The sequence below is a fragment of the Brassica rapa genome, chromosome A03 (assembly GCF_000309985.2).
Source record: "Brassica rapa cultivar Chiifu-401-42 chromosome A03, CAAS_Brap_v3.01, whole genome shotgun sequence".
In the NCBI taxonomy this organism is placed as follows: domain Eukaryota; kingdom Viridiplantae; phylum Streptophyta; class Magnoliopsida; order Brassicales; family Brassicaceae; genus Brassica; species Brassica rapa.
Genome location: NC_024797.2, coordinates 22,288,693 through 22,302,030, shown reverse-complemented (window position 1 = coordinate 22,302,030; position 13,338 = coordinate 22,288,693). Strand labels below are relative to the sequence as shown.

At 36.8% G+C, this 13,338-nt stretch overlaps 2 protein-coding genes, 2 long non-coding RNA genes and 1 pseudogene across 4 annotated transcripts; 2 read left to right on the top strand and 3 right to left on the bottom strand.

Annotated features, from left to right (window-relative positions):
• Positions 1-808: 808 nt before the first annotated feature.
• On the bottom strand, positions 809-2,387 carry LOC117132449. The gene is made up of 3 exons (XR_004456016.1): positions 2,252-2,387; positions 1,954-2,152; positions 809-1,183 (listed from the first exon to the last, which is right to left on the bottom strand). It is a non-coding gene; the product is annotated as an uncharacterized LOC117132449 (long non-coding RNA).
• Positions 2,388-3,623: 1,236 nt separating this feature from the next.
• LOC117132440 lies at positions 3,624-8,557 on the bottom strand (annotated as a pseudogene).
• On the top strand, positions 6,879-7,734 carry LOC117132445. Its single transcript, XR_004456012.1, has 2 exons — positions 6,879-7,111; positions 7,169-7,734. It is a non-coding gene; the product is annotated as an uncharacterized LOC117132445 (long non-coding RNA).
• Positions 8,558-9,162: 605 nt separating the features above from the next.
• On the bottom strand, positions 9,163-10,295 carry LOC103860572 (40S ribosomal protein S19-3). Its single transcript, XM_009138192.3, has 4 exons — positions 10,095-10,295; positions 9,930-10,020; positions 9,659-9,842; positions 9,163-9,436 (listed from the first exon to the last, which is right to left on the bottom strand). Exons 1-4 carry the CDS (start codon positions 10,176-10,178, stop codon positions 9,364-9,366), a joined length of 432 nt encoding a protein of 143 aa, XP_009136440.1. The 5' UTR covers positions 10,179-10,295; the 3' UTR covers positions 9,163-9,363.
• A 578-nt stretch (positions 10,296-10,873) lies between these two features.
• LOC103860571 (PLASMODESMATA CALLOSE-BINDING PROTEIN 1) lies at positions 10,874-13,005 on the top strand. The gene is made up of 4 exons (XM_009138191.3): positions 10,874-11,154; positions 11,702-11,941; positions 12,155-12,188; positions 12,525-13,005. Exons 1-4 carry the CDS (start codon positions 11,103-11,105, stop codon positions 12,781-12,783), a joined length of 585 nt encoding a protein of 194 aa, XP_009136439.2. The 5' UTR covers positions 10,874-11,102; the 3' UTR covers positions 12,784-13,005.
• The last annotated feature ends 333 nt before the right edge of the window (positions 13,006-13,338 follow it).

The following is a 13,338-nucleotide window of genomic DNA, read 5'->3' as shown; positions in this document are numbered from 1 at the left end:
CGATTCAAAAAAATATAATCCATAATTATATTGCGTGTACAATAATATCTTAGGTTTCAAATTGGTAACTATATTTACTAATATTAACTAGAAAATCTCGCCAAGATTTAGAGTATGCCACATGTTTTTTCCAATAACCTAAACACCTCTCCATGTCGCCTCTTCCTATTATAAATAACAACGCCTCTTCCTAATCAAACTCATGCCGTCAAACAAAAAAAATGGGTTCTAAAATGCAAATAAGAAAATTGAGTGCTTCTAATGAACAAAAGTCATCGGCATTAATGACTTGAGGCCATCGAAAACACTTCTTGGAAACAAAACATTCAACAATCAGGGAAAACCATGGAATTCATCTTGGCGGATGAGAATGTAAGCAATCCTAACTTTCTACTTGTTTTTCAAATATAGTTCAATGAACATTCATCAAACAATCTCCGTTTTTTTTTTCCTAACTACCAGTTTCAGTTCCAAGCCTAATTACTACAATTAGAAGCTTTTAAAATGCACTTACATGGGTTCGAATTGCTTTCCCGCTATGTCTCTGTCCCATGTCGTTCAGATGAATAAAGCTCTGTCTCAAAACCTTTAACTGCACGACCTGCACATCCATTGTATATATAATTAAGTCAACTCATTATCTCTAACCCCAAAAAAAGCTATAGTCGGAGACTTATCTGTGTACTGTAAGGCTTTGGTTGGACTTTGCCTCATGTCCTTTGGGTTCGACTTGACTCATGTCCTTCCATCAGAGGATGAGTATAAAAACAACATGTTGTGTACAGACCAGATATAAGAGGATGAAGATTAAAAAAACATACTAGACGTAAAAGAGGATGAAGATAAATAGATTATACCAGTTTGGTCAGATTACAAAATGGTCTGGCCATTAGTTGATGTACTTGAGAATTATCTCTTTGTTTACATAGCAATTACCCTACAAAACTTAAAACATTAACGTCAGAACAAACCAAAAAGTGTACGTACTTGAATTATTTATTATGTGACATAAAAATTCTATATTGCTTGAGTAAGGTACGTATCTGTGTATTTTAATCAGTCATCCTTTTTTTTTTTGCAAACAGACCGGATCATCATTTTGCAAAGTATAAGACCTTTGATAAGCCCTCACTTTAACGTAACCCCAAATTTTATATAGTAACCCAAAATTTCATTAGGCCAACTGTAGTTTACATCAAAATAAACCAAGATTATGTATTAAATATCATAAAAGTTTAAGAATCTTAAGTGTAAAGGATAGGGGTGGGCACTTTACCCGATATCCGAAGTGGCATCCGAACCCGATCCGAAAAACCCGAACCGAAATCCGAACCGAAGTAGCAAAATACCCGAACGGGTATTGAATAAGGAGAGATTGGATACCCGAACCCGAACGGGTAATACCCGAACCCGAATGGATATCCGAAGATAACCGAACATATGTATAATTAATCTTATATTTTTAGTTTATATCTCTAATTTTATATAAAATATTTATATTGATACTACACATACTTTAAGTTCATATGATATACATACAATTACGGAAAAAATGATTTGCTATTCACTTAAAATGCATGTCAAATTTTTTATTTCAAAAATTAACAAAAGATACATCCAAAATTTAAAAAAAAATAACTAAATTAATATCTTTTTAGTTTTAAAATGTTATGTCCAAATCTATTAACCATTCAATCTATTAGAAAAAAAAATTAGTTAACTGAAAGTTATATTTTTAAATACAAGAAACTTGAGAAATGAAAATTTTAATTTTTTTTCAAAATCTAAATATCCGAACCTGATCCGAAATAACCGAATCCGAACTAAAAATACCCGAACCCGATCCGAAGTGAAAAAATACCCGAACGGGTTCTACACCTCTATACCGAAATACCCGAAAATCCGAAATACCCGACCCGAACCCGAACGCCCACCCCTAGTAAAGGACATCACCTTCATGGTTGTCAAAGAAATGAACATCGCCCTTCAGATTTTGAGCAAGCCGATGGACATCACGAGCTTGACATCTGAGAAGCTCGAGATTGCTTAGGTGTTTCCGACCCCAATAGGGAATGGTCAAATTCAGTGCTAATCGAAGATCCGCTTGACTAAGATCGATCATCAGAATCAACATACAAGTCATCTGATACTTCTACATGCAAAACATTTATGGAATGGTCAAAATCAGAGAAGAGATTTTAGATTAGCATAACATCTATATATTAAGAAGAAATTAGATATTTTCATGTACCTGAACATATCTATAAAGAGGCTTCTCAGATCAAGTAGATGAATCGTAAGATAATGAGAGAGTAAATGATGGTATACCGGCAGATTTCGAGATTCTGATTTCGTATTTACTCATATAGAGTCGTACACCTTTGTTTTTTCACCATCGAACACCGATTTTTCTTCGTCTCATCTTTTGTCGGCAAAGAGACCGTTCTCGATCTCTCTCTTTTTTTCCTTTTCTGTTTCTTTTTTCAGTCTTGAGAATGGTCAACATAACGAAATACCGAATCAGTGTTCTGTTGGGTTTTAAACGAGAACATTAGATTTGTTGGGGGCCAATTAACTTTATATTTTTTCAAAATAAACATTCAATTATATGGGCTTTGAATTAATTTGTTTCAATAGTAAATTCTATCAAAAATATTAAACATTGTAACTGATATTATATTAATATACAATTATATACATTTACAATATGTTGACATTATATAGCTAGCCATTTTAATTTAAATTATATTTCAAGTCATTTTTAATTTAAATTATATTGTGATACTAAAATTAAATTATATTGCAAATAATTTTTAATTGAATTTCTTGCTTAAGTTTGCAACAGCAATATAATTATTTTATTTTAAGAGTAACATTTTGTATAGATATTGATCATCCAAATTTATAACAACAACTACTAAACCAAATCATAAAAACACATGATATAATCTTATGTAGAAACACATATGGGTTATAACAATAAGTACGTCAAAAATCAATCATTTTCTGGTTTTTTTTTTCGAACGGTCAATATGACGAAATGAAGAATGTGTTTTGGTCGAGCTCTAAACCAGAATATTAGATTTGTTGGGGGTCCATTAACTTCTAGATTTTTGGTTAATAAACTTTTTAAGTATATGGGCTTTTAATTAATTATTTCAATAGTAAATTCTATCAAAACTATTTAACATTGTACTTGATATTATATATAAAAATACAATTATAAAACGTAAACATACATTTACAATATGGGTTACATGTTATTACTAGCAATTTTTAATTTAAATTATGTTGCAAGTTATTTTTAATTTAAATTATACTACCATTCTAAAATTAAATTATATTGCAAATATTTTTGAATTGAATTTCTTGCTGAAATTTCCAACAGCAAAATAATTATTTCATTTTAAGGTTAACATTATTATACGTATAGATCATCCAAACTTATAACAACAACTACTAAAAATCATAAAATTATATGATATCAATTTTTGGTAGAAACTAAAATGGATTATAATAATAAATACGTAAAAAGAAACGATCCCGCGCTTTAAAAGCGCGGGTCAAAATCTAGTCATTACTTAAAGTTACATCCTCTCAGTCTCATTAGAACACTAACATACATATAATGCAGCAATAGTTGAATTTAATTTTTAAATCAGACAATAATTCAGCAAAGCTTTTTTAACTCTTTTTCCCCCAAAGTCTGGTCCAAAAGTTATCAGGTTGGACCTTAGCCTCTTCCCTGGCAGCCTGCTCCTTAAGTCCTGCAAAGTCCTTTACGGGTTGCGATGGTGTTGGTGGGGGCTTATGCTTGGACCCATCTTCAAACTTCTTGGTCACATTCCCGTCTGCTGGAAGTTGTACTCTCTCAAGTCTGTGTAACCCAAGTGATCATTAGAAAAGCACATACTGATCAAAAGTGCTCAAGCCACACCCCCCCTGATTAACGGTTCTTACCTCAATCCTTTGGGTATACTAGACTCTTGATTCAGTTCAGTTAAGGCATGCAACATGGCGTTTTGATGCTCTCAGATATGTGGTTTATCTCCTTTACGTCCTCTTTGTCTTCTTGTGCCCCTTGAAACACATGATCCACAGTCTTCACAAGTGTGTGCTCCTCGGTTGTTTCTTTTTCTTGATCGCCTTCTTCTCGGATTTTCCTTGAGTCGACAATGAGTGCCTGTTCCAATTCTTGTTGAGTTCTCCTTGAATCAATGTGTGCCTGCTGCAACAATAATCTAGTTTAGCTTCTTTCTCTTTGTCTCACTATGTATATACTGCTATGTAGCCTTATATATACTTCATACTTCAAATGGGAATAAAACCTAAGGAGACGTTTGTATGCTTTGCAATACTGACAATAAAAAAAAAAGAAGCAGATTTCAAATTCGTTAAAGAAAACAAAATAGTAAAAGTTATAAAACTTGCCTCTGTTTGCTCCTTGACCATGGCAGCATGGTTCTGAGAAGCAAAGGCGGTTTGGCTTTTGCTCAATACCTTCTCCAACCTCTCAGCATTCTCCTTAGAAAGCATGGCGTCTCTCTCGAACATCCTCTCCCTCTTCTGTTGGTGTATTTTCCCACAGATGTGATTTGCATATGCAACCTTGCTCTCGCAGCTGATCTGGCAGACATGACAGAAGACAGGCCAAACATTTGTTTCCTTCGTTATATGTTTGGTTGAAACGCTGGACTTAGCATCATCACTGGCTACAGAACCAGGCTGCATCAAGAGTTAAAAAACAAAATGTTCAATGGGTTTGATTTTGATCCAAAAAAGCAAAGAGGTACAACAAGAAGTGCTGTCACTACCGTAGTATGGTTTATGTTCGTCCAATGAGATTTAATATCACAAACCACTGTTGACAAACCCTGTGGTACCATCACCTCCTTTTCTTGCACCGTTGGCCCTCCAGACAGGTTTACTGGCTTGACAATGCCATCAAAACATTCTCTGTGGCACAAGTTACAGAATATTATTAAAAACATTACAGAATATTATTAAAAACATTATTGACATACTAAACAAGTCCAAGCTGCCAAAATTTACCGTGTTTTCACTGATGCTCCAAAATCACCGAAGAAGACAGTCTCTACCCAGTCTTTAGTACTTGAACATTTTTCTTTAACACTGCTTTTTGATTTGCCATATATCTCTCTGAGCTCTTCGTTGGGCTTCTCAAAGAACTTTGTGTCTCTTGAGACTGCGACTGAGGCTCTGCAACTGTTACCATTGGTTGAACCTTTTCTCGGACAACTTTCTCTTCATGCTTCCTAGAATCAACGAGTGCGGCCTGATCCAAACACATATATATATAAGACTTCACTCCTTCTCTTTTTACCATTGTTAAGACTTGCTCTTAGTATGTTTAAAAAGATAGAAAACGTGCCTCAGATTGATTCACCATGGCAACATGCTTCTCAAAGCACTTGCTGTCCTCTTGAACATTTTGAGACTGCAGCTGAGGCTCCACAATTGCTTCTCTTGGTTGATCTATTTCTCCGACCCCTTTCTCTTGAAGCTTCTTAGAATCATTGAGTGCCTTTGCTTTAGGCTCTGCAACTGCTTCTTTTGGTTGAACCTTTTCCCAGACACCTTTCTCTTGAAGCTTCTTAGAATTAGTGAACGCCTGAATCAACGTTAATTTATCAAGCATATGCTTAGTAAACTGTAAAAATTGGTGTGTTTGTAAATTTGTAAGTTCTCAAAAGTTAGAAACTTGCCTCTGACTGACTCATCATGGTAGCATGCTTCTGGCCCTTCAGATGAGACTCAAAGACAACTTGACTCTGGCATACCACATTGCACAAACGACAAGAATAATGCCCTTTTGGTTTAGTCCTACTACCTTCACTCGCGTTCTTCTTCCTATTCTTCTGTTTCTCCAGCACCTCCGTAGGGAGCCCAACTGGCCCACGCGACATGTTTTCGGACTTACCAGTTTGCAGCTCCAAGTTTTTTCGATGTCTTTTACCATAGGTGTGACTGTTATATGCATCTTTATTGGCGCATCTAATTTGGCAAACATTGCACAACACAGGTTCCACAAGCGCTGCTTCCTTTATGGGTTTGGGTGAAACGGTGGCTTGAGCTTTTTGACTGGCTACAAACGCTGCTTCATGTATGGGCTTGACTGAAACGTTGGCCTGAGCTTTGTGACTGGCCACAAACGCTGCTTCATGTATGGGCTTGGCTGAAACGTTTGTCTGAGCTTTGTGATTAGCCACAAACGCTGGTTCATGTATGGGTTTGGCTGAAACGTTTGTCTGAGCTTTGTGGCCAGCCACAAATGCTGCTTCATGTATGGGTTTGGGTGAAACGTTGGCTTGAGCTTTGTGACTAGCCACAAACGCTGGTTCATGTATGGGTTTGGCTGAAACGTTGGCCTGAGCTTTGTGACTAGCCACAAATGCTGCTTCATGTATGGGTTTGGGTGAAACGTTGGCCTGAGCTTTGTGACTAGCCACAACCGCTGGTTCATGCATGGGCTTGGCTGAAACGTTGGCCTGAGCTTTGTGACTGGTCACAAACGCTGTTCATATATGGGTTTGGGTGAAACGTTGGCCTGAGCTTTGTGACTAGCCACAAACGCTGGTTCATGCATGGGTTTGGCGGAAAAGATTAGCCTGAGCTTTGTGACTGGCCACAAACGCTGGTTCATGTATGGGTTGGGCTGAAACGTTAGCCTGAGCTTTGTGGCTGGCCATAAACGATGCTTCATGTATGGGTTGGGCTGAAACGTTAGCCTGAGCTTTGTGGCTGGCCATAAACGATGCTTCATGTATGGTTTTGGCGGAAAGATTAGCCTGAGCTTTGTGACTGGCTATAAACGATGCTTCAAGTATGGGTTTGGCTGAAACGTTGGCCTGAGCTGTGTTGCTGACTACAAATGCAGTCTGCATAAAAGAAATCATACAGTTTGTTATTATATTCTTTCCGGACAAAACCATATTCAAGAATAGATCTACCAACAAGTAAGTAGCCACAAAACGATACAAGTTTACCTGAGATGTATGTCTTATATCTGAATGGTGCGCTTCAAAGCCACCACCAGAAGCAACAGATTCACCTGCGGCTCTTCTGCCATTCTGAAGCATATTTCTTTGAGGTAATCCTCCTCTCGGAACGTGATTATCTCTGGGGTTTTTGTCGTTACCATCTCGAGCGTCAGGAGTTGAATCAGTTGGTTTATTGGACTGACTTTGTTCAGAAACTGGACCTTTAGCCTCTTCATAGTTAGAGACAAGAGAGCGTCCACTGTCGACCAGTCGAGAAGATTCACCACTCGTAAGAGGAGGACCTCCCGAGGCTAGGCATGTCCAGAGCCATACGTATTTGGCAGCAGCAATAAGCGGAGGCGAGGCACGTGGAGGCTGAGCAAGGAGAATAGTGTACCTCCTCATGCTTAGCTGGTGGAGAGCATTGGAGAAGTCTCTATCGCCGGAGATGAGCATGAAGTTGGCTGGTGCAGGGTTGTCTACAGCCCACAGTAACATGTCCACTAGTATCTTCTTGTCGCTCGCATCTTTCACTCCTGTTATTAATACACCACCCAAACAACACAAGTTAAATCTTTCATGTTCGACACTAAAAACAATGAGATGTGATCACAGTTAAAAAAAAAAAACTAAGATCATCATCTAAGCAACATAAACTCAAAAAAAAAACACTCTTAAGATCAAACAAAACTCTGTGAACTCCAAAAAAATTAAAAATAATTAACTCCAAAGTCAATATGATGAAACCCAATTCAATTTCTTCCCATGTATAGTAAAGATCGCTGTAAAAGTAGAGATCCTGGATCATCATTATCAACTAACCACTAACAAACAATGATCAAACTAAAGATCCCACTTTTTAAGAAAGATGGACAGTAAAAAAAAAAGAGAGAGAGAGAGAACCTGCAGGAACATGATTAAGACCAACACCAGTAGAAGACAAGGCTTGCTGAACAGGTTTAGGGATCAGATTGGTGTCGCCGTACGCGGAGATTGAGACAGGACCACCGTAGTTCATCTTCAACAAAGCAGAACTCACGTTCTGAGCTATCGCGTGCGCATCCCATCCTTTAGGCACCTCACAGTTCTCTATGTCCCACCAAACAGAAGTTTTGGCCTTCGAGTACTCCCCCTCAGCCGTCGTCATCGCCGGAGATAATAAGAAGACACGGTTGGTTTTAGGAGGAATCAAGAACAAACACAAAATGAACTTTGTCTCTTTCTCTCTCTCTAAATGTGGTCGGAGATAGTAAGGTAAGCTAACAATAATGGAGAAGGTTCCATTTTTATTAGCTTTACCATCTCGACGAAGAAACCTTTCGCTTTCCTTTTCTCGGAGTCGTCTTTTTCATTTATTTTCCTTTCTACTATTTTTTCTACGTATTGATGAATACTACTGTTTTCTACTCCTTTTATTAACAACGTTTAGTTTTTAAGCCACGTCAGCAAATTAAAAAAAGCGCCAATCAGACAATGATATACACTGTCTCAGTAACTTTGGAAACTGGATCTATAAAAGGTAGCTTCTTAGGCATAGTAAATATATGGACGCATGTCTCTACGTTACGTGCTAACCAGACATTTAATCATGGTTTAACCAAGTTTATGGGGATAGACTTTTTACAGATCTGAAAAATCAACGCACGTAAAAGCTGGAATTTTGTGGTTTCCTTACGCTTTTCAGAAAATAGCAGTATCTTTTTTTGTTAAGAAACATGCGCACCCAAGGAGAATAATACTTCTTCCGTTTCAATATCGATGATATTTTAGAATAATTATTTTATTTTAATTTAATTTATATAAATTTTTGAGATTTTAAGGTTAATTTTAACTTTATTAAAAACTGTTCAACCAATTAGATTTTACTGTTTTTTTTATAATTGGTTAACTGATTTTAAAATTATATCTTTAAAATATTTTTTTAAGAAAAAATTATGTTCTTAATTTTTATGCATTAAGGAAAAACATAAGTATTATGAAACAGAGGGAGGGAGTAATAGTTATCAAGTACAAAATTGATTAATTTAACATTGAATTTGCATATAATTAAGCATTCCGATTAAATCAACAAAAAACATTTGTTTTTCTTTGTTTTCTTATTTGCTAATATTGAAATCGTATCAACAGCAAAAGCATTGGCAAACTTGTTACAGTTATTATATATGTTTATCGCTAAAAAAATTTCATTAAACTGAAGATAGAACAAGGTCGTCGATTAGATCAAATTGCGTATAGGAACAAAAGAGAAACAACTCATCAAAACAAAACATAAAATGAGAGAAGGGATTCCACGACTGGTTTCCAATGCAATCTCATTCCATATGTATCTAAACCTCAAAAAACAAACTTGTGATCTTCGATTTTAGATGGCAGCTGCGATCCTTCCTGCGACTTGGTCAAGATCTCTCTCACCACTCGATGTGATTTTCCTCCCCCTAATCACATGAGAATGAAAAAGCAAGAAGGTTTAGCTAGTCAAAAATGATCAAGTCGTAAAATGAACCAAGTAATAACCAAACCATATACAAATCTTAAATGAACCCATGTCACAATTTCAACTTTAAGCAAGTCAATAAACTACGAGACTAAACAAGTGCATTACAAGTTTTTATATTGACCTTAAAACATGTAACATATAAGATAAAACAACAACTAACCCTTTAGTGTCGAGGTCGACAATGTTCATGGTCTGAAGTTGCTGAAGAATGTGACGAGCAACACCACCACTGCTCTTGCAGAAATGAGGTGGTCTGCTTCCGTTCCTCTTGCTTCCTCCATAGATCCTGCGGAACGCACCAACTCCAAGTCCACCTCTCAGGTACACTTTCCTTGCCATCGACGCTACAAACCAAAAAAAAAAAGAGTTCAACTTTAAATCTCAGAAACACAAACACTAACTAAACAAGTGACCAGAGATGTAGTACATACCAGCTCTGATGTAGTACCAGTCAGGGTCATAAGGAGCAAGCTCCTTAAGTTTACCGGTCTTGACGATGTCTGTCCACGGTGGCAGCTCAATCTACACCACACGATGTTGTAATAAATGCAGAAACTAATGGACATTTCCAAGATTCGACTGTAAGATTATTATACCTTGCCGGAGCGCTTGAGGTGGGCAGCGTAAGCCTTGACGAACTCGTGTGGAGAGACATCCTTCACCGTTTTGCCTGTCGCCATTATTCTTGATTCTTCTTCTTCTTCTTCCTGCTTCCTCGTCGGCGCTGCTATAATATTCGAGTGGGGGTGATTGAGATGAAAGTGAAATTAGGGTTTTTGAGGAGTTTTGTATTTTACATAATTACCCTTATTATTTTTGATTCCTGGGCTCATGAGCTTAAGAAATATTCCTGGCCCATTTACTGTGTATATATTTCTCATGTGATCCATATAATGTTATGCAGTTGGAGTGTATTTTTTTCTTAAATGTTTCTTTTTAAACCCAAAAAAAAAACAGAAATCTGATTATTATTTATTTAGTCCAAAAAATCTGCAACACTGTAATACATAAACTGGGACACTATCAAGCTTTTGATTTTTACATTAATTCCATCCACAACTATATTATCTGATGGCTCAGCAGCGCCGTGCAAGTTGTTGTTCAATGGATTACGGAGTGTTGCAGACTGTAATAAACAAAAGAAAATCACTTCTGACCCCATTATGAACATAGCATTTTATTATTATCGACATTTGTGTGGAACACCACAGCCTGCAACACAAAGATTTGGCTTATTTCAATAAGTAATAAACTAGTTGTTGTTGTTTTTATTTAATTTTATCTACCAACCTGTACTCTAATAATACAACAATGTCTTTTTTAATTTAAATCTCAAGATATACGTAACTCTACATGAGCTGAGTTCTTAAATGATGTAAAACAGCACTCAAAAGGGTTTTGAGAGAGAGACAAAAGAGGACACACAACAAGTAGCCACTCTCTCATCTCACCCATCTCTTTACACACATCAAGTAGCCACACTCTCTCTACTTCTCGCTGTTTTCTCCACTTTCTCTTCTCCTTCTTTCTCTAGAGATCTCTTTCTCTATCTTCACTACTTTTCTTTCTAGAGGACAACTGTGACATTTTGTCTGAACGCATCTATGGCTGCTCTGGTTCTTTCACTTCTCCTTCTAGCCATGGCTGGCCATTCTAGTAAGAAACTTCCACTCTTCCTTCAGATTTCTTGGCATTAGTCTTGTCTCTCTTACTGTCCGAGTCTCAAGCCTTTCTGGCTATGGTCTGAAAATGGGTTCTTGTAGTAGTAGTCAAGGCCCTTGACTCAAGGGTCTTACTGTTCCTTAGTGTTCTACCATTGATAAACAGATTAAAAAGTTACCATTTGTACTAGCTATTTTCTCTTGACATTCAGGCTGTATTTTTTGGTTGCTCTTCTTTTGAATAACAAAAAAAGGTTTCAAGATTTGTTTGTTCTTGTCTCATTTTTTAATTTACTTATTATTTTCTTTAAAAGTGTTTTCTTCCTTGGAAAAGTTCACAAATCTCTAGAAAACTCTGCTGGTTTGCTTGTTTTCTTACAACTTTTTGCTATATTTTTGATAATTTTTAAAGATTAAACCCCTCAAACTGAGTTCCAAGTTTTTTTTACCACAGATCTTGTTGGCTTTCACATTATAAAACAACAAATATGGAGGCTTTTGTATTGAATCAACCACTAAATGTTACCTCTTGGTCTATGTAGGTGCCTCATGGTGTGTGTGTAAAACAGGGCTGAGTGATACAGTGCTACAGAGCACACTAGACTATGCATGTGGCAATGGAGCAGACTGTAACCCTACTCACCCAAAAGCACCTTGCTTTGACCCTGACAATGTTAGGTCTCACTGCAACTATGCAGTCAATAGCTTCTTCCAAAAGAAGCACCAAGCTCCAGGCACTTGTGATTTCAGTGGCACTGCCACTCCAACTAACTCTGATCCAAGTCAGTCTCAACTATCCTCATTTGACTGCTCTTTGTCACATAAAGTTGAAGGCTTTATGTTTTGGTTACAATTTGAGTGATTTTGATAAGATTCTAAGACAATGTGGATATGCCAAATGAGTGATAAAGACTAATTTATAGCTTCAACTCTGTGGATAATCATCAATGTATTAACTTTTTTTTTTGTTTGCTGGAACCTTTTTAATTGTACAGGTTACTCAGGATGCACCTTCCCTACTAGTGCCAGGTTATACTTCTGATTCAAATGGCTTTTCAAGAATTTGATTTCTATATTTGTGGCAAAGAGTACCAAGTGGACTAAAGCTTGATTTGGGTCCAAGTTTGCAACTCTTTTTTTTTTCTTTTGTTGTGAAAGAGATAGGATATTATTCAAATCAATTAAGGATAGCAAACATCATCATTAATATTACTTGAACCAATAAATAAATAAATAAATTTTTGATTTGAAGTTTCATCAAGGTCTGGTTATAAACTCATTTAACCAGATTCATTAATGCCTCAAAGTAGTTGTTACCTGTCTGATATTCTCTTTTATGTGTTGTTGCTTTTTTATTTTCTCTAGTGGCTCCGGTAGCAGCACCACTGTGACACCAGGCACAACCAATCCAAAAGGCAGCTCAACCACACTTCCTGGTGGCAATGGCAACAGTCCTTTTTCAGGAACCTCCTCAACCAATGGAGTTTTTGGAAACAATAGCACTGGGATTAACCCGGACTACACGACAGAGAGCAGCGCGTTTGCTCTCAGGAACTCAAGCACATTTCTCACCTACCTTCTCTTGATCGCTTTGAGTGGATTCTGTTCTTTCATGATGCTCTAAGAATGTTAACTTTCTCTGGTTTTGTTGGTGCACTTATTGTCTCAAAGGTCATTGAGTCTAGCTTAGTTGTAATCTCTGTCTGTCTGTTTTGAGTCTCTCTAGCTATGTTATGTTCTTGTTGTAAGAAGATTTCAGCCCATGCTTTCACTCTTACTCTCTTAAAATGTTTCTGGTAGATTTGATCGTAGTGAAGAAATTTATATATAAAATGAACTTATCTCATGTTTACTAGATTAGAAGCAATGTTGCATAGTTACCAAACTTATCTTTATTTCTACTTTTGAAAGGATTTTTTGAAAATAATTTGAAAACGTAAAGAAAGTTTTGAGTCTTTAAGCTCTTCTTGACACGACATCTCTCACTCACTCTCTTCCAAAACGTTCAGCCTTCGTGTGTTCTTGTCACAATCCTTTCTCACGCTTGCACTCTGATTCCGTATAACGGTATACGACAGACGAAAAGGACAAGGCACAATACAAGTGTGAGGAATCCCCTTCATGCCCTCAAAGTGTTTATCGACTGACAAAGGTCATGCACATGAGCTTCACGTGTTCT